Source organism: Rhizophagus irregularis, chromosome 25 (genome assembly GCF_026210795.1).
Source record: "Rhizophagus irregularis chromosome 25, complete sequence".
Taxonomy (NCBI): Eukaryota; Fungi; Glomeromycota; class Glomeromycetes; order Glomerales; family Glomeraceae; genus Rhizophagus; species Rhizophagus irregularis.
Window position 1 is genome coordinate 1,805,355 of NC_089453.1, and position 21,470 is coordinate 1,826,824.

Genomic DNA, 21,470 nt, shown 5'->3' on the forward strand with positions numbered 1-21,470 from the left:
AAAAATTAGCCTTGTCAATTGAAGAAGATTGGAGAAATCAATCTAATAGTTGTGAGAAAAATTATATGCGCATGAAACATCTTGTGACCCTTAATTTTATTCTTACCGAATAATTTCGTTCATTTAAATTTGCGTATTTTTTGATTAGTCGGTTCTCTATATAATCACAGTTGCTAAAAATGTGATTAACATAACTAGATTATTATTTATATATATAATTATATATTCGAATGTACTTCTTATCATAAATATATTATTTATTATTTGTATTTATTAAATTACAATAAAGAACAATAAAACTTGATATCCCATTTATCCTATTTAGGAAACAGAAACAAATCATTTTGATTTCATTTAAATAAATGAAAAGAAAAAAATCATGAGAAAATTTTTTTGTTTGACCAATCGTAAAGAAGCAGCAAAACTTTAGAAAACTTGTTAAATTTTAGGGTAATGAATTCATTAAACTTTGTCAATGATTTTCAGGGGGGATTTTAACTAAAATAAAATTTTCATTTTTTATAAAAAAAGCAATGATTGCTTTTGTATTATGGAAAAAAATAATATAACAGATAACCTTTTTTTTTTTATTAGATTTATTTGACAATTGGATTTTTCCTTTTAGAAAGATTAAGGGGGTAATACAACAGTATAATTATTTTAAATTATGTAATTATATATATGACTAATCAATTATTTTTATATTGAGTAATGAGTATAGACTGAATTACTTAAATAAGCTGAAAATGGTAAGAGTACCAGTTTCAGTTTTTAATTAGTTTTCCATCTTTTACAAATTAATAAAACTTAAAACTATTCTACCAATTGTTGAATTTGTCTAAATGATAGGAATCCAATGGTGGTAGATCATTTTTTTTATGAAAAATATATTTTATTATACATTATTTTTAAGTTAAATAAGAAATGTTCAAGGTTTAAAAGCAGTTGCATTTAAATAATATTTGATATTGAATTAATAATGAAATTTTTATAATAGATGTTATATTTAAATGTACAAAAGCTATACTGACGAGTGAAACGATGATTAAATCCATAATTTTTAAATTTTTTTTTTTTAAAAAAAAATAATAATAAAAATTTCAAATAATTGAATAAAAATAAACATTTATTAATTGGAGAATTTGATACGTTCATTAATGAGGTGATACAAAAATATTCGATAATTATTAATTAAATAAAGGATGGTGAAATAAAATTTTTTAAAATTAGTAAGAAAAAAAATACGTCAAAACGTGTAATTAACTAATTATCTCTTACTGGTAACTGCTGGTAACAGCCTGTTTAAAAATTCACTTGCTCAAGATATTATTCATTCTGTTCGATTTTTTTTTTCGTGTTAAAATATATTTAGTTTGTGAACGATAAAGAAATCATCAGATCTTACCTAATTTATTTGATTTTATATTTGGCGATCATAGAGTTTTTCCGGACGGACATTAATTTATTTTTGCACAATTTTTCATGTTCCTTTGATAAATTTTCTTGAACCCTAGAATAAAAATAGTAAAAAAGAAATCCTTAATAACTTCAGTAATGAACCATTATAAACCAAACTACAACTTTATATATAGCTTACGTTTCTGATTTTGGTAGCACAACGCAATGAAATATAACCAAAATTTACCTAGTGAAACGTACACGAACAATCAATTGCTATCTTTGGTTTACATATTGAATTTTTATATTTAAAAATAGTAAGTTACTTTTCTGTTTTTGAACCTTCCTTTCTTTTTTACGTTTAAAAATAAGTTGGAAAAAAAAAATTATTTTTTAAGAACAATATTTATACACCTCCAAGTCTTTAATGGAGGCGAGTATACTTTTTAGTTAATATTATGACTTCTTAACAGTACCACATTATAAAATAATTATATTAATATTATTTTTAATTATACTAGAAGTTTGAAGTAGACCCACGGAGAGTTCTCTATTCTCAAGATAGTATCAGAGCCAAGTTCCGGAATGACGAACCTATTGAGGACACTATCGAAAAACTTATATCAGGAGAAATATCACCGAGTCAAATCAGATGTATGCGCGTATGTATTTTAAATGGTAAAATGCATTCATTAGACAATCGACGACTCTATGCGTTCAAGGAAGCCGTTAAGCGTGGAAGTAGATTCAAAACCGTGATTGTTATAAGAAGCGATGATTACCTTGAACTTCAAAGTAAAATGTCAAAAAGTCCAAGAAATTTTGACTGGTCAGAAATTAGAGTAAGGGGTAGAACGCAAATTAAGCCTAATCTTTATGTGAATAGTTCGCCTAGTATTTATGTAAATAGTGTACCTACAAGAAAATCTGGTCTTCATGTGAATAGTGTACCTACAAGAACACCTAGTCTTTATGTAAATAGTTCACATACGAGAATACAAGATAGGCCTATTATTTATGTGAATAGTGTATCTACAAGAACACAAAATAGACATAGTCTTTATACGGATAGTTTACATACAAGAACACAAGATAGTTCAAGTATTTACGTGAATAGTTTATCGAATAGTAATTATTATACAGGGACGCAAGGTAGGCCTAATACTTATGTAAATAGTTTACCAACGAGAAAGAGTATTGTTACGGGCTTTGGTGATGATGATTATGCAAGTAGTACTACGCCAAAGACTTCTAAAAAAAGTGGTTGGTGTGTTATAGCTTAGTTTCTTGTAAGTTTCTTTTCATATTTAACGAATAATTTATACGTAATTTAAATGTATGTTATTAAGTTAAATAAATTTATTATATCTGATATCTTTTGTTAACGTGAACATCAATTGCCTTTTACCAATGTATAATATCATGATGGGAGGTTTCGTTAGAGTTATATTTATTAATCCAAAGGAAACCAGACTGCATAGCCAAAAAGAAGGTCCATGGAATAAATATAACAGTCAATTAGTTCAAACCAGTCCCTTTTGAGTCAACGACATTGATTTGCTTACGTGACTGCTAGTTGGTGAATAGTAATCCTAAACTTTATGTTTTTTATAATTTTTTTCATCCGTTGGTTAAGATTTTATTGGCTTAGCTTCAAAAAGTGGAATTATCGTGGATCGAATGCTCTAAGTGCGATTAAAACCTGAAAGAAGTTACGATGATAACATCAGTTGATTGGACTTAAATTGGTGAATAATATGAGATAATTTTCGTCATGAATCTGATAGTTTCACGATTTCACGCACCCATCAACAAAACACTATCAACATCAGTTCGAAGTTACATTTCTAGAGTGTTCAACAAATAATGACACGTTATTCCTGATTGCATTATCAATGAATTCGTTAATACCTTCTCACCTTCTCTGATATCAATGGGCGCGCAGCATTTCATTTGTTAATATACCCTTATGCTAACTTAACTTATGCTAACTATATTAGAGGTGGCCGTAAAATAATTCATGTAGAAGTCGATTGAGATGTCAAATATTTATGATTTTAAACGACCATACAATTCAATATTTAATATATTATGGTGTTTTTTGTCATTAAAGTGCTCTGTACATCTATCTATACGCTTTCGTTTAGAAATAGAAACACAATACATAATTTGGAAATCCAAGCTCGGTGATTGGAATTCTACCATAGTATATAAATACGTAATAATTAACAAGATAGTTGGTAAAAAATTTGGTGATTTTGTTTCATTACTTATTTTTTGTTAAACAACAAAGTGCTACTTTCTGTTTAAAAGATCATGATTAATACGTTGATATTTTATTAGATAATAAAATTATCATTATATTTGCTTATCACAATTTTTTTTACATAAGTTGACTTATTTCTGATATAACATACAATATCACCAAGAAGGAGAGGTGGTGGTTGTGGTCTTGTGGATCCCATCAAAAATTTTTTGATTCAACATCACATGATATACCTGTATGACGCCTAAGCAGACCTTGAACCAACTTCAATTTTAATATTTTAGCTATATCGTAATTACATTAAAATTTTCAGGATTGCTTACTAAAGTCAAAGAAAATTTATTTTTCACGTAGGTAATTCTCAAACCAAATAGTTTAAATAAAATTTTGATTGACTAAGACCAAAAAAAAAATAATTCAATTATGAAAAATATTGTTTAAAACTAATTTGATAGTCTATAAATCAAAAAAGGTAAATACGAAAAATGATATTTATTTTCAGACGTTATGTCTAAAGTTTCCTATTTGTAAGAATATCAAATTGAATTAAAGTTCGGGTAAATTCCTAAGTCTAGTATAATGATATTTTCGGAAACCATATTTAAGGTTATTTGTGAACTTGCAGTAATTTCAAGCTCTTGTGAAGAAGGCCAATCATACTTTCAAAGGTAAACTATCAATCAGGATTTCGACCCTGAGATCACTACTGCTGTGGTAATATTTGAGGAACTCACTTAACGCAGGATTCGTGGTATTTGATTTGAGGCCAATCCTCTATCGATCAGAGTCCGATGGGATATCAGTCTCAGATCAATCATGGATCAACCGTCAATCATGGCACATCCCATAAGATCTCGTGCATCAATTTTAGTATAAATATATTAGATGATGACCTTTCATCATATTTTTCGACTTGAGAATTTCCTTTGAAGTAATGGAATTGTTTCTTAACTCGATCATGCTTGATTAGCGTAAAAGTTCTTACCAGTTGCAAAATCTACGAACAAAATGATAATAAAGATCTTGGAATTTCTCAATTCAACTGTGTTTTATGTTGTTGATTGCTAGAGAATATCTTTATCCGGTATCACGTGATTTCTATAATTAAAAAAAGTGGTTTAAAATCGCAATATTCAAATCACGTGATGCCTGAAAATCACTTATTCGCCGAATAACTAACGCTAGCAGTACGCTAGCTTGTTATATTGCAAATTTGATCAGTTGATCTCGGGCTCCACAACCAATCAAATTTGATTTACCGATATAACAGTTAACTATTAAATATAAGACTCAAGATAAAATATGGGATATATTTACAACTTTACATACCGTTCTTTTATTTTACATTAATTAAACATCATATAAATAATCATTCTATTTTATAAGTATATTTAGTATATTTCGTACCTGAAAATTACTGTATATTTTCAAAGTTGACAATGAGACTTAATAAAAGTCAAATGTCGCCTCTTCTATGCATAATGTAGTTTCACGTTCAAGTTATTCAATGAATAATCAATGAATTAAGTGATAATTTTTTGATTGAAATTACGATTAAGTTAGATTCTCTTCAGATCTTATCTATATTCGGTAAGGTTACATAAAAGTTTCACATGTATGCATTCGTCATCAAATCCAATGTTACGCAATAAATAATCGAGTTTTTCCGGCCAAATAATAAGGGAATAATTTTTTTTTCTTACTTTTTTATAAAGATATTTTGTATAATTTTTAATTTTTTTTAATAAAATTATCCTAAATTCTTTAATAAAAATAAAAAAAAGAAAGGATTTCTTAATAACTTCAGTTTTAACTTTATTTGAAGCTTATATGGTTTCATAGTTAAAGTAGTTAAAGTTATTCGCAGTAACGCACAACTTAGTAACACAACGCACCGTTACAATCATGAATATAACCAAAAATTTACTTAGTGAAACGAGCATGATCAATCAATATTTGTTTAATATATATAAAAATGGTATCTGATTATTGTTTTTGAAACTTATTTAAGAGAAGTTGCAAAAAAAAAAATATTTTCAGGAGTTATAATTTTATATCTTCTAAGTCTCTAATGGAGGTGGGTATTCTTCTTTATTTTCTTTTTATTATGACTTCTTAGTAATGCCACATTATAAATAATGAAATTAAATTATTCTTTAATAACACTATAAGATTGAAATAGACCCACGCGAGGTTTTCTACTCTCAAGATAGTATCAGACCCAGGTTCAAGGACGACAACAGACATGTTGAGGATACTATTAGACAACTTGTGAAAGGAAAAATTTCACCAAGACATATCGAACGTATTCGCGTGTGTACTTTAAACGGTAGAATGCATTCATTAGACAATCGACGGCTCTATGTGTTCAAAGAGGCTATTAATCGTGGAGGTAATTTCGAAACTGTGCCTGCAGTGAGAAGCTATGCACACGAAGAACTTCAAAATAAAATGTCAAAAAGTTCTCCGTTTAATGACTGGTCAGTAATTAGAGTAAGGAAGGATACACTTTCCGGAACACGATATAATTATAGTAGTTATACATATGATACGGATTCGGATGATGATGAGGATACAAATACATTTGCAAATACGTCATATACAAGAACACCACAATATGCAAATACGTCATATACAAGAACACCACAATATGCAAATACGTCATATACAAGAACACCACAATATGCAAATACGCAATATACAAGTACGCAATATACGACGGGGGTGACGAAAACAAGTACAGTATGGAATCCTATGTATGTATGTATGGTGGTCAATGTATGGTATGTATGGTGGCTCATGTATAGTATATTACTATTGTGATAACTATACCGTATGAAAATTAACACCATACATACCATACATTGACCACCATACATACATACATAGGATTCCATACTGTACTTGTTTTCTATATAATCACATACGACACCACAATATACGACACCACAATATACAACACCACAATATACAACATCACGATATACAACACCACGATATACAACACCACAATATACATATTCAAGTACGCAAAATACGGAAGAGGAAAATGATTCTGGATGGTGTGTTATACTTTAGTTTTTTGCAGTTTGGTTCTCATATATTAACGTATAGTTCATTGTGATTTAAATGTAATTGATTAAATTGAAATAAATTATTTTTTATGACACGTGAAATTTAAGTATATTATTTAAATTCGTCAATATATTTTGTATATTGTAATAAAGTTTATAATTTCTAATATTTGATTTATTTGATTGCACAAATAAATCGGAACAAAAACTTTCAAGGAAGAGACGTTAAAGCTCAGTTATTATTAACGTGAGAATGTAACTACAATTAGGTGTATGAATGATATAACAGAAACAGGTTCCCCAGAAACATGGGTATATAAAGCCTATTTACTAGGTCCTTAATCCATCGTAACGTTTATTATATAGAACCAAGTACGATTTAACTGAAGATTTTGATTTACTTAAATTGCCGGGAAACAAATTTATGATTTTTATAATTAATCATGCATGTATTCATAGATAGACCTTTATGAACGGATATTATATGAAATCAAAATTTAGAAGAAATTACGATGATAATATCGCATCAAACAATAAACCGGATTTAATTGATATCTTAATGCAGTAAGTAGTTTGAAGTTTTTGAAATTTGATGCATTAAATTGGTTACTTCTAGAATTTAAGTTTTTACGTGCACAGATAACCTTTGTTCAAAGAAAAAATCTAGCAATTATTGTCATAATCGTACTGTGTAAAGAATAATAAGCATCATTTTGACAAGAATTTTATGGTGAATTGCTCAATGCCTTAAACAATGGTAAAAAAATATTACATATCGTACTCATGTTTTGAATTATATAATAGATAACGGGTATTTCTATCACAAACTACTATTTGTAGATAAATAAAAAAGATGTTTTCCTGACCAAAAATCCTATAATAAGGTTCTCTTCCTTCAGGGCTGTCTCAAACTGTACTTTGAGCTAACAAATTTATTGTATCAAGGTAAAAGACAAAGTTTCTAATGTTTGATGCATATTTTGCTTATAATTATTATTAGAATATGTTATTAAACTAATATTATTGGACTTTATTTTCTATATTATGGATGGGAAGAATTAATTAATACTATCTGAACGTAGCAGAAAAATATAACTATGATGTTCGTTCTATAGTGAACTTTAGAATTTGATCATATCTAAATATTCACACAACCGAACTGACTTTTTGCAATATTTTTTCATGAAAAATCTTAAAATGTTTGTTCCCCTTTCCGTTTATCTCCTGACGTACAATTTGGATTATTAAGGATCGAACTTATTTGCACTTCCGGTAGTATCTAACAAGTTCTTTTTGAGTATCTTTCATGAGATCGTAAGTTAAATCCCAAAACCATCCCAATCAATCACATATTACTTATTCGGTACTATCCATTAAATAGATTTCTTTTTACGACTTCCATTTTTGATTTCAAGGCAATTTCCAGCATTTCCGTTGATCCGGCACGTTCCATAAGCAAAGATTCCGCCAATATTATTGGGCCCCCAAGAAACATTTTTATATTCTATGACAAGATGTTGGTGATTAGCATAGGCGAAATGGTACAGTATATGGGACATAAGCCCACTCTGAATTAGAACGGTTTTTTATCCGATCAATTCCATTGTTTCCCGAATCACAACCTATTTCTGTTAATGCAGAATCACGCCAAGGACTTTCCAACTTTTCACATTCATTATCGCTAGTTCCTATGACTCCAGGAACTACTGTTATTTTATGGAAAATAGAGTTCATACGAAAATGTAATTTGAGCTTGAGGCTCTACATTTTCGGTTCCCTTCATTATAACTTTATGTAGAATTTTATCTATTTTAATTTCATTATGTACGTAATCCGAAAGTTACAGAAACAATAATTAGGCAACCGACTTGTTATGGGTGGAATAATCCTCTTCTACGCTACACTCGAGGCTTCTACCAACTTTATTTTCGTCAGGAAAGGCTTCTGACACATTGTAAGAAACGTGCGATTTTTCCTCCATGCTTTAATAAATATTTCTTCTACCTAACTAAGTTTCTGTTAAAGTTTAATAAAGGCAACTTTCAATTTTTGTATTTTTACAGGAAAAGGGAATTTGCGATAATAACATAATCTGAAAATTGGTGTATCATCCTTGCACCTAAGTTTTTTTTTTCTTTTTCAGCATCAGAAATTTATTTGTATATAAAATATGAGAACCTTTAAGGACCATTTATTTTTTTTCTAATTTGACCAACCACTCGTATTTTTAAATAACGAGAGGATAATAGTGATAATAGTAGTGAAAATAGTTGACAAAGTCATCATTTTTTTTATATATAAAAAAATATTCTTTTAGATAAGTTGTTCTCTGTTAAAAAAAGGCTAAGTAGAAGCAAGGATTATTTCGAGGCTATGCTTAAGATATATATATTTAATCTCATTTTCATTTTTTTATTAGGTCTTCAGGTACATCTGCAGGTCGGGTGAAGTGGTTATTATCAGATATATCAGATTATTTTAAAATTAAACAAAATGGTTTTACAGTATATCATATTGTTATTAAAATAGTAATAGTCTTCTATTTTGCTTTATTTGTTACTAAAATTCTGATTAGATGGAAGGAATCGGAGGTCATAGAAGTTTTGAAGATGCTAGGTTATGTTAAACGTTTACGGGCTAAAAAGCATACATATCAAGACAGTCAAAGTTGAAATACACCTTTTGCACAAACATGAGATTTTAGTAAACAGGAATACGTGAATGTGTCTTACAAGAATAAAATGTATTTTTTTAGGTGGTTCCCAGCAGCAGACGTGCACATTAAACGTATCAGAGAGAAGACTAATGGCAAGCTATTAAATCGTTGAAGGAGACATGGGCGACAATGATATATATACTCACTGAATTATGTAAAAAAATACGTGTTTCTTTTTGGAAAAAAGTTATTCTTAATGGAAATTATATTTTTGGGCGTACTTTTTGTAGTACAGGAAAGGTAAGAGATGATAGATTTGTCAATTAAAGAAGAAAGCTCGGAAGAAGCGTGGATTATAGATTCAAACATCAAATATAGATATAGATTTGAACATAAAGATCCATCTTCGGAAGGAACAAGTCACGACAATGTTACAGATGAACATACTTTTTATAACAATTATCCTGAAATTAGTTTTTAATTATGGTTAATATTAAAATTTTAAGTGGCTGTATACATATAATAATAGATAGAAACAATTTTTTATTATAAAATGTTTAGATCTAGATGATACGCATTTATTATTACCAATTATAATTTAGCTAATTATACTTATAGGATTTAATTTTTACGCGTCAAATATTATAAAACTTCAACTTGCACACTAAAATAGGATTATACAGTATATTATTCAGGAATAAATATTCTTTTTTATAATCACCTTTTTTGTTAGATCTAATTCATTGGAAGTTGTCTTTTTTTCAGGATCATCCTCTCTCCTCTCAATATCTTTTCATACATTAATTCGACATATTTATGAGTATAGTGTATTAGTGTTATGACTTATGATCCGGATTTAACCAAATTCGTAAATAGTCAATATAATCCATTAGGGCGTTCTTAGGCACTTAATTCAGTGAATCGAAGAAAAATTTTTATTAATAAAATTGGTCAAATAAATAGTCGCTTCAATCAAAAAAACTTTTTTGCTTTTTTTTCATAGAGCTAGCCAAAAAGCGCAGTATTTCCGTATATTGTCTCGTATTTACTCCATTTTTTCAATATTTACTTCAATCGATCGTAATACTTGAACAGCATCTCAATCACTAGCGAGAGAGGATGTCCCTAATCTAAAAAAATATGATATTTGTAAATTATTTGTGTACTTCTAGTGTACTTCTACAGCAGAAAACCTTAATATGCAATAAAGTTACTGTAAGTATAATCTTGTATAATCTAATGTCGATTTATATTTAATAGTAACTCATGTTTCAACTTCATATCAAATGTCTCAACTTCATATCAAATGTCTTCACAGATTCCAGATTTTGAAAACAAAATATCGTAAATAATAAATTTCGTAAAATCTCTTCCAAAAAGATGCAAATCGTTTATTTTACTGTGATATTGATTAAGTGGTCTCATTTTCTTATTAACAATTTTAATAGTTAATTCTCTAGATTGATCATTTCATGCTTGATGACGTTGATGTAATATTTAATATTGAACCCAAAAACGTGAAGTTCTAAAAAGTTAAGATTTACTTCAATTAACAATAATTTTCTATCTAATATGATACATATATATAATAAAAATATTTAAAATACGTAAAATTAATACAAAAGTAAAAATAAGTAAAAATACGCGTAAAAATAATATTAAATTAATCATACTGATAACAAACCCAGCCATTCTGTTTATTCTTAATAATATATAAAGTTTTGTTTTTCTACGATTCTGAAACAGTTAATTGTTAAAGAATTTGTAAGAGGTTAGATTTCATCAATATCTTGCCTAATTTATAATATCCTGCCTGCAGATCTTGCGGCTGAATGTTTATTATAAATAAAATTTCACATGTGAGCTATAAAAATAAAAAAAAGGGTATTATCAAACTATTGATGTTACACGAACATAAACGAAAAAAAAGGCCTTATCAAGGGTTATCTTTTGTAGATTCTAAGATTCTTCATGTATTCATGATTAATAAACCCTCTCCAAAGATAGTAAAATCAAAAGAAAATTCTCAGAAATGAACCTTTCCAAACTAATCTACAACTTTATCTAAAAACTCAGTTTTATTTGGTGATACAAATCTTTGGTAGCACAATGCCTATACATTCAAAATTTACTTTGTTGAAACGAAGATCAATGTCAGTTGACTCCCACTTTCCAGATTTATATAAATTTTTTTAAAAAAGGGTACGTTGCCCTTTGTTTTTTGAATCTTTGACTTCTTTGTAACGTTAAAAGAAATTTGCACAAAAAAAAAACCAAAAAAAAAATATTATTTATATATATACACATATATTTAAATGCAAACATATTTTTTTGAGAAATATTATCTCTAATGGAGGTGAACATTCTTTGGTTTCATTTTGTTATAATCTCTTAGCAGTGTCACATTATAGCATAATGACGTTAAAATTATTCTTAAAAATACTATTATAAGTTTATTAAAGTAGACCCACGCAAGGTTCTCTATTCCCAATATAGTATCAGGCCCAGGTTCAGAGATGACGAACTCATTGAGGATACTATTGATCAACTTGTATCAGGAGAAATATCACCAAAAAATATTGAACATATTCGCGTGTGCACTTTTAAAGGTAAAATGCATTCATTGGACAATCGACGACTTTATGCATTCAGAGAAGCTATTAAGCGTGGATGTAGTTTCAGAACCGTACCTGCAATAAGAAGCTATGAATTCGATGAGCTCAAAAGGAAAATGACAAGTCCTCCGTCTCCTGATTATTCAGTAATTAAAGTAAGGAGGGATATTTATATACCTGAGGACTTGTATGATGATGATGATGATGATGATGACGAGTATGAAGAGTATGATGATGAAGAAGATGACGATGAGTACGATGAATATGACGAGTATGAAGAAGAAGATGAAGATGATGACGACGAGTATGATGATGAATCTGATGAAGACGAGGATGAGTATGATGAAGAGTATTATGGATATGATTATGATGATGAAGACGACGATGAGTATGATGATGATGAATATGATGAGTATTATGATTATGATGTTTTGAATAGTTTTGGGAGGTTATATATTTGACGTCCCGTATAGTTAGTTTAATTTTAATATAATTGATCAAATTAATAAAATTTGCTTTACTGTTAACGTGAACTTTTATCTATTATTATTATTATTATTATTTTTTGAATTTTGCCATACTGTATACTTAAGTGAGATATTGATTATTAATATAATGATAAAAGTTATATATATTTTTCGATTCAAAAAAGATAATTATTATTATGTAACTACAATTGGATGCATGAAATAATCGAAATATGTAACGGAAAAAGTTTAGGTATAGTAATATTCTTTGTATCATAATTAAAATTATATTAGTTAAAGTTATAACGTTGACTAGAGCTCGAGTCCGATTTGAATCGATGACATTTATATGGTTGAATGGTAACTGCAAACAAATTTTTTTTATATATCATATTATGAGTTTCAAGAAATGGGAATTATCATGATCAAACATTAAATACAATATCATTATGTTAATTGGAGATTCAGTCTGAAATTTAACGTATTAAGTTATTATGAATCGGAAATCATACTATGACACCGTCACTACATCAAAAGATACAATTAAATAGATGACGATGCGGGTTACATTATCAATGAATTATCTTCTCTGGCGTAATGTCCATTTATAAAAAACATAAAGACTATTATTATATATCAGATATATACTATACTGTATTTAAACAGTACAAAACAATTGATATAAAAAATTACAAACTAAAAAGAACTGCAGGCACCTCTATCTACCATAGTAGTAAACTACCCAAACAACATTGCCATAAGCTTTCACTCATGTTACCGCCAACTTAATGTTTTAAGCCCAGGGCAGGGCACAGTTATAAGTTATATTTATAACAATTTACATGCTTCATTTTTTCATCAAGGATTTTAATGACAGTATTCGTATAGGTTATTTATTCTGATCTCTTATTTTGTTCTCTTCTCCATTTTATCAAACCGTAACTATTCGTCTACAAAAGAATTAACTGTTTTTATAGAGGTAGTCGTTAAGTATAGAAACCCAATTTGGATGGTAATCATGGTATTAAACATCTGATGTTTTGAAACGACAATGCGATTTCGATTCTTTGATAATGATGTTGGTACTTCTCGTCATTAAGATGTTCTGTATACCTACAAATATATACTTTTATTGCAAAAGCTGAAAATCCTACTTGCAATAATATTTTCGTTTTAAGGCAAATACGTGATTAAGACTAATTAAGATATGTATGTCCAACTCAAGCTGATGATTTGCATGGTTAAATAAGAAAAACCGTAATGAGATACGAGTCACCTTAGAATTGACACACTATAAAAGCAATATTACTTAATAAATCAAAGATTTATCAAATTAAATTACACTCTTTGATCTCTACATTCACTCAAATCACTTATTTGTTTGGTCCTGCCACGTCCTCATTACATAAGTTATTACTATTAATGAATCTTTTAGTTTACGAGAATATGTAAGCTTGCTACTGCAACACACCTTGTGCGGAAAAGGCCATTTATTATTTTTTCTCCTCTTCTCAAAATGCAAAGGCCAGAGTTCTCTGTTAGTTTCATACTTGAGTTTGTTGTAATCAGTCGGTAAGTACATTTCTTCGCAATGCAAATATCAGACAAGAAGCGATTCCACACCCTAAAGCTAAAAGACATCGCACGAATGTTTATTGTTTGTTTTAGAAACTTTAATGACATATAAGATAAGAATGTGGCGGAGGACCCTGCTGTCTATCAACGTTTCGTCTAACTACCTCTTCTTTAGCCATCAGCGCCTCGTCTATGGTTTCGTCAATAATGGCAGCGGGAGTTATTCCCAGGATCCCACGCAGCAGCATGCCAAGACGAACTACTGCATGCGCATCAGCGCATAGCGTATGGTTGCAATGTTACCCATTTCAGTTGCGCAGGACCCAACGCACAATCCTTCTCATAGTAACGTTTTTGCTTACTTATCCTGATAACACAATTATACGCATATCTCGATAATCCTATCCACCGTTTCAACAGTTGCGATTGTGAGTGATTTGGATAGACATTTACTTGTAAAGACCTGTATATCGTTTCACCACCTTTCTCTTTCTCCCGTGTGTTACGGACCGCAGTCGTTTTTGGTTTTCTTCTTCGTTTTACAGTCCTTTCTTTTTCGGGTAAGTGTATAGTGACTGGGTTAATACTGGCTGTATCATATGCCGATGATGTAAACCATGTGTTTTGTAGAATACGGTGAGACAGTCATATCCTCTGGGATAGCCATGAAGCTTGTTCGTTCCAATACTTTCAGGGATCAGTAGAAACCAAACTGTGGCATATTTGGATGTATCAAAAATACGGCTCCTTTTTTTACTACGTACACTATATTATGGAAATATATTTGTGGCAAAAAATTTATCTTAGGTGGTAAATTATGTGTACCTTCGTCTCTATAACCAAAAACAATATTTACTTATTGAACATGATCTGCTATTATTAATATGATTGCATGAAAAAATTCTAATGGTATTTATTAATTACTGTGGTCGTACAGTTTGCTTTTGTGATTAAATGATTAAAAAATTAAGAAAAAGCTGAGTATGAAAAATATTTAATTATAATGAGATAAAGTCTGTGCAAAAGTATTGTGATCATTGTGATCGAAAAAAAATTGTCAACTAGTGATTGAAAAGAAAAAGATGCCCTTATAAAAGTCTCTGCAAAAGTCTATACTTACACGAGATCAATGATTTTGACGTACTTTCATGGCTATATTTAGATATGGCTGGAAAAACTATATAAAAAAAGTGTTCAAATTTGCTTGCTCAAATTTTTATTTTGTTGATAATACAAAAAATAATTTTTTTAAATCGATAATAATTTTTTTTTAAAATCAAAAATAATTTCAAACTTATATTACTGTATATGAGAATACCCGTTCAAATTTCTTTGTTTTTTTTTATTTTCGCTTGTATTAAGACTCCTAAAAAAAAAATGAATAAATACGCCAACTACTTCGACAAACCTTCAGAAGAATGGTCTTTACCGGATTTCGCGACTCGCGAGTTTTGTCATAAAAAACTTCGAAACGTGGGATGCAAAAACCGTACATTAAGACTTTTATAATATCCTAATGACATCATTTTAAAGGAATCCTCACCCGAGGATTATATTAACCGAGCTAGAAATTTGATTCAATGATTTATGTCATTGATTTCGTTTATTTTCTTTCTTGCAATGAAACTAGCCGAACCAGAATCCCGGTAGCTCTTTTATTTTTCTACCGTACAATGTATCTTGAATGTAAGCCAGCCAGAATTTCTGGGCTATCTTATCATACAAGGTTCCTTGTGTAGATTATAGAAGAATCGAGATCTCTAGAAACTGCTTTAATCTTGTTATGATAAGGACAAAGACCTTAAACGAGCAAAAGTTAAGTCAGATGATTTAAACCTAAAGGTGAGCAAGATATTTATTTTAATTTAATAATTTTTTTTTAAATTAATAAATTGATTCAATTTGATAATTTTATATTGCAATAGGAAAAAGCTCTAGATCTCAAAGAGCGGGAGCTTATGTTGAAAGAGCGAGAAGCAAGGATTCGCATACTAGAAAAACTTGCAAACATTATTGAATGAAAAAAATTGAATGTCATAGCTTATGATTTATTAAATAAATCAAATTTTTAATGGAAATATTTAGGTATAATATAAAATTAAAACATTTCGCTTTATCACGCTTCAGATTTTGAATAAAATTATTTATCAGAATTTTTAGTATATTATTGCAAAATATTATGAAATAGTTTATTAAGTTACACACATTTAATGAAGATAATTGACACTATTAATTATTTACAAATTATTGACTAAAGAACAAGTTATGATCTTTGAGTTCTGGTTGTAATAAAAAGTTAGACATTCATAAAAAAAATTGGCCTAATTAGTTGTGCTAAATTTTGGCAACTAAATTATTGATAATGATCAATCGTAAACTTGTAGGAGGGATATTATAAAAACAAAGTCTTGGGTGCAAGTAAATTATTACTGGACAATAAGCGTATGATATAGGTTATACTGATATAATTGCTAAAAATGAAACCATAAATAAATTAAAAGAATTTCTCGATCCATATATATTAATTCGTGAATTGTCGGCTCACTGAAAAATAAAATAAATAACGTTACAAAAGTATTTACGCAGTTTCTTGTCAACCAGGAATATTCCGTTCCTGACAATTCTCCTGTTAAGTAGCGATTTCCCTCTTAATTAATATAGATGGAAACCTCCGAAAAAATGCGTAGTACGAATGGCTGATTTTTTTTTATCTCGAGAAAAAGGGTCTTGCAAGCAAAGAAGCAACATTCGCGACGTACAGTGCTAGCGAAAAAAAAATATTGAAGAAAGTTTCATGACGAGACATTATGCAATTAAGGTAGGTTTACTTTCAGGTTGAGGCTAAGCTTTTCAAGGGCGTCTTCAGAGTTACATTTTCATTCCAGGATTTAGCCCGTTTTTTCTCACAAGTTCGAAAAAACAAATAATATATTTAGATTTTTCATCATTTTTCCGAGAGACGAGGACAAATGAAACGGATTTAGGATTCGATGATGGAGTAGCAGGTATTATGTATCGATGGGGGATTAGGCGCAGTGGATAGAATAGACTTTATAATGTACTGTATTCCGGGCAAAGTCACGTACTTGTTTATTCAATGTATTGCAAAATAAAACAGCAGGCAATTTCTGAATAGGATCACAGGTAACATAGGTTACGGGTACCTGACGGGCCTAACACGTAAAATAAATACCTTTATTTACTACACTTGTAATAATTTACACGCAGATTAAATAATAGTATAATATCACCAATAATATCTGTCTGTTTGATTTTGTTCCTTTCTCGGTCACTTGATAATAGCGTGACCAGAGACATGACGCAAAAAATAAATGTAGCGCTGTTAAACTGATTAAAAAATAAATTGTATAATTATATGACGAAATAAGCCACTATCAAGCTTATTACAGTATATAAAGTATAAACTATATAAACACGTCTTTATATTTTTTTTTTAAGCCCTAAGTCGATATTATATTTTTCTTCTCGTCCCGACACGATTATATTTTTTTTTTACACGATATTTTCTTTTCTCTATCCAAGTCACTTGAACAAGTCTTATTTCACAATACAATGGGAAGAGGTAAGCATAACAGTTCAAGTATGCTGTGTAAGTGTTGCTACTCTGGCGAAAATGCAATCAACTTCTCCTCACTCTTTCTTGTGAAGTGAGATTAAAGGACTACTTGTTCTGGAAGAGGAACCGGTTACGTGCCTTTATGATAAAGTAACTTGACTGAGAGTTTGAGAAGGTTACCACCCTCCCCTTGTGGGAGTGCAACCACCGCTCCCCTTCGTGGGAGTGCAACCACCGCTCCCCTTCGTGGGAGTGCAACCACCGCTCCCCTTCGTGGGAGTGCAACCACCGCTCCCCTTCGTGGGAGTGCAACCACCGCTCCCCTTCGTGGGAGTGCTACCACCGCTCCCCTTCGTGGGAGTGCAACCACCGCTCCCCTTCGTGGGAGTGCTACCACCGCTCCCCTTCGTGGGAGAGTGCTACCACCGCTCCCCTTCGTGGGAGTGCAACCACCGCTCCCCTTCGTGGGAGTGCTACCACCGCTCCCCTTTGTGGGAGTTCCTTATATAAGAGTGCAACACTTTCCCAGTTTCCCTTGGGTTTGTCTAATGCTTATTGTTTTTTTATAGTGTGCTGCGGAAATCCCGAGCTCGCTGTTATGGTGGGGGTGATATTACGGGTCTCAGCACCCACGTAGTAGAAAAATATGTTGAGGAAGCAACAAAATTTAATTTCATTCATGTAGTAAAAGAAGAAGAAAAGGGGTAATTATAAACAATTATGATTTATTTCTCTTTAAATTACTAATAAAGGTATTTTCTAGTTTTGGATTCGTACATTTTAGAACAAGACGTCAAGCTTCCTTATTTTATATTCAAACAAGAAATAAATCATATCAATATGATGAAGACCGAGGTAGGGATCGGAAAAGATTCGATTAAAATCGAAACTATCGAAAATCGATAAGAATCAATTTTAAATCGAATCTCGAATAAAAATCGAATCTACTTATTGTGGCGCAGTTTCGTTAATTTGACCGTAAATTATTATTTGTTCATAATAGTTAATTTTGGCCAAATTCATAATTCCGCCCGCGAATCACGTGACGGAACACAAACTTCCTAAAAAGGAAATTTCATCTCCCAATAAAATTCAAGTTGCTATCGCACAAGGTTGTACAAATTTCCAAAAAAGGAAATTTTTTCGTCGATCACTGTAATTTGTAATCACGTGATATGTGTTTAAACAAACCTATTATAAATAGTATAAAAAAAAATCGGTATTTGCGAAACGATTAATCGCGATTAATCGATTTTAGAATCGATTCTAATAATGGGAATCGATTCCAATCCCTAGACCGAGGCCCATTTAAATTTTATGCTGCGAAGTATTTTAATTCTGATCGAAAGGTTAATTATACACTGGTAAAGTTTTTTATTTTATTTATTATTATAAATTTACCTGGTGGATCTAATAATATAGTAAAAACTGTTTTGTTTATTTAGGATGAAGAAGCCGATATCAATGATGAAAATAAACCTAAAAAACGGAAAGTTATAGAGATTATTGATGATGATCTCAGTTCTGAAGAAAACTCCGAAACTATTCAACAAGCTCGTGAGGGTACTTATCCTGTTGCAAAAGAAGCCGCAAATATTACTGGAGAACATGTAAAGGACTTTAGTGAAGGAAGGAAAGGTTTTCAGGAAACCGCAAAAGGTGGAGCGAAACAATTGGCCACACAATTTAAGAGCAGAGTCTCTGATTATGCCAAACCACTTAATGTAGCGTATGGACTTTACGAAAATGAGTATGTATCTATTTAGTGCTTGACTTATCTTGTTTAATTAAATAATTCAATAATAATGTCTATTCTTTATTCTTTATTATAAAGTTCTTCTTATATTTTAATTTTACATACACCCGGAATTGAAAATAAATCTGATCTCATGGTCACGATAAATTTATTATAATTAATGGATCTTTTAATGAAAAAGTAGCTGGAAAAGCTATCTCAAGTAATTTACCAGTAGGACAATTCGAAGCACAAGTAGATCTCCCAAACAAGTGAGTTATTTAGTTTTATTGTTTTACAATTGCTTATAACTGACATTCATCTTTTTTAATAGAATAGAGGCAATTTCTGCCAAGATTGAAGTTGAACACGGCATATCAACAATTACTTTAAGGAAAAGTAATACCGGAAAAATTCTTGAAATAATTTAGTTAATTAGTTTTAAATTTCATCATGTTCTTTAAGGAGTGAGGCTAATGTTAAATTTTCAAAAATCTGTTAATAAAGTTATTTGCTTTTAAAAAATGAAAATCATAAACTCTTATTTTATATTTTACAAATTATTTTTTTTTTAAAATCCACTAGTATATGTTCAAATGTATATGTGTATGTAGTTTATTATGGTTCAACGTATCTAGATCCAAAGAAGTGCAAAGCCAATAACTTTGATCCAATAAAGTAAGCAATTTTATAGAAACTTCCTACTCAAGTTACTTTACCAACGTCTCCATTTTTTACATAGGCGATCGATACAATATTTGAAAAAATCGAAAAAGAAAGAGGCCGTTATTCAAATGAATTAGGGGACATTCATTACAATGATTTTGGCACTAATATTGAACAAATTTTACAAAATTTCCATTAAAATAAGAAAGATTGGTATGTCAAGTATGGGGAGACGGGCAAGTGCGGATGATCAAAATTCTCAAAAAAGGGATGAAGAGCGCCGATCCTCTGGAAGGAAAGAAGAGAAAGAAGAATTTTCGGTCACAGAAATTAGTGGACCCCCAGCTCAGAAAGATTGGTCACATTTCACGGGTGATCGAATGAAAATAGTCAAGATGCTGAAGACGCTCATGAATAGATATGCAATGCTTTGTCTAAACTCGGACATCAGAATCGTGAAATTATATGGAATGCAATTTACTGTAAGTCAATAAATGGTTTATGTTATCATGTTATTGTCACATATTATTAACTCTAGTTTTCAATATATCAGCTTATTGTCTATTCCAACTTAAATACTCCGAAATTTACACTGTACGTGAGGTATTAAAATTCCCTCTACCACAAACAAGGAAAGACATGAAGAAAGCTCATGAAACTGTAATTGGTTTCTTGAATTATGAGGTTTGTATATATCAGAGAAAATGATGAAACTTCTCGGTCTATGACAACTTGAATGGTTTATTCCTCTAAAGGTCCTAGTAAAATTTTTTGGGATGAGATGTCTCAAAGATTTTTTGGCAGAATTTTACGTACCATGCACAGACTTATTGAGTAGTGCATATAATGCACTAAGTTCGTCAAGTAATTCCTGTTCGTGATAAACTTGCCAAGAAAGCGCGAGATATTTTTAATAAGTTATAATGTAATAAATAAATATATTAATAAATTTTTATATATTATTATAATACATATAATTGTCCCAAACTTTGGATCAAGTGATATAAAATATGTTATAAAATATGTTAAAAAAATATTCGCAATCTTTGTAACAAAAAATTGATGTAATAATAATAAAATTCATGGGAATTTATTCAATGTTATGTTGCGTTGTAAATGAAAACCTGTCTATATATTAAATTATTTTTATTTTGTTCTAAAATTTGATTTTGTTTCAGATCGATCTGTATCATAAAGACTGTTGCAGAGAAACGAAACTAGCTTCCGCTTTATTAATACAGATATAAAATAAATACAAGTGCGGGGCTTTATCCGTGATACATAATGAATTTTCAATACTAAATACCTACGGGATTATATTCGTCCAATATCTCTATTTTTCGAACGATACTCCTCTATCTTAGACCTCTTCCTATCGGGTTCTTCGTCCAAACATGCCCTATCCTTTATTAATCCAATGATCGCGCCCAAACCTTATTCA

The 21,470-nt window shown here is 30.1% G+C and overlaps 6 protein-coding genes across 6 annotated transcripts; 5 read left to right on the forward strand and 1 right to left on the reverse strand.

Moving 5' to 3' along the window:
• Positions 1–1,736: 1,736 nt before the first annotated feature.
• On the forward strand, positions 1,737–2,788 carry OCT59_016873 (uncharacterized protein). The gene is made up of 2 exons (XM_025322573.2): positions 1,737–1,831; positions 1,920–2,788. Exons 1-2 carry the CDS (start codon positions 1,826–1,828, stop codon positions 2,679–2,681), a joined length of 768 nt encoding a protein of 255 aa, XP_025165932.1. The 5' UTR covers positions 1,737–1,825; the 3' UTR covers positions 2,682–2,788.
• Positions 2,789–5,735: 2,947 nt separating this feature from the next.
• Positions 5,736–6,742, forward strand: OCT59_016874 (uncharacterized protein; the record flags this gene model as incomplete). The annotated part of the gene is made up of 3 exons (XM_025330928.2): positions 5,736–5,741; positions 5,837–6,447; positions 6,691–6,742. The coding sequence occupies 3 exons, from the start codon at positions 5,736–5,738 to the stop codon at positions 6,740–6,742; spliced, it is 669 nt and encodes a 222-aa protein (XP_025165933.2).
• Positions 6,743–8,262: 1,520 nt separating this feature from the next.
• On the reverse strand, positions 8,263–8,472 carry OCT59_016875 (uncharacterized protein; the record flags this gene model as incomplete). Its single annotated transcript, XM_066145981.1, has 1 exon — positions 8,263–8,472. One exon carries the CDS (start codon positions 8,470–8,472, stop codon positions 8,263–8,265), a length of 210 nt encoding a protein of 69 aa, XP_066003713.1.
• Positions 8,473–11,603: 3,131 nt separating this feature from the next.
• On the forward strand, positions 11,604–12,548 carry OCT59_016876 (uncharacterized protein). The gene is made up of 2 exons (XM_025322574.2): positions 11,604–11,750; positions 11,847–12,548. Exons 1-2 carry the CDS (start codon positions 11,745–11,747, stop codon positions 12,468–12,470), a joined length of 630 nt encoding a protein of 209 aa, XP_025165934.1. The 5' UTR covers positions 11,604–11,744; the 3' UTR covers positions 12,471–12,548.
• A 5,076-nt stretch (positions 12,549–17,624) lies between these two features.
• OCT59_016877 (uncharacterized protein) lies at positions 17,625–19,794 on the forward strand (the record flags this gene model as incomplete). The annotated part of the gene is made up of 6 exons (XM_066145982.1): positions 17,625–17,719; positions 17,780–18,167; positions 18,381–18,483; positions 18,925–18,992; positions 19,074–19,378; positions 19,698–19,794. The coding sequence occupies 6 exons, from the start codon at positions 17,625–17,627 to the stop codon at positions 19,792–19,794; spliced, it is 1,056 nt and encodes a 351-aa protein (XP_066003714.1).
• A 387-nt stretch (positions 19,795–20,181) lies between these two features.
• OCT59_016878 (uncharacterized protein) lies at positions 20,182–20,523 on the forward strand (the record flags this gene model as incomplete). Its single annotated transcript, XM_066145983.1, has 1 exon — positions 20,182–20,523. One exon carries the CDS (start codon positions 20,182–20,184, stop codon positions 20,521–20,523), a length of 342 nt encoding a protein of 113 aa, XP_066003715.1.
• Positions 20,524–21,470: the final 947 nt, after the last annotated feature.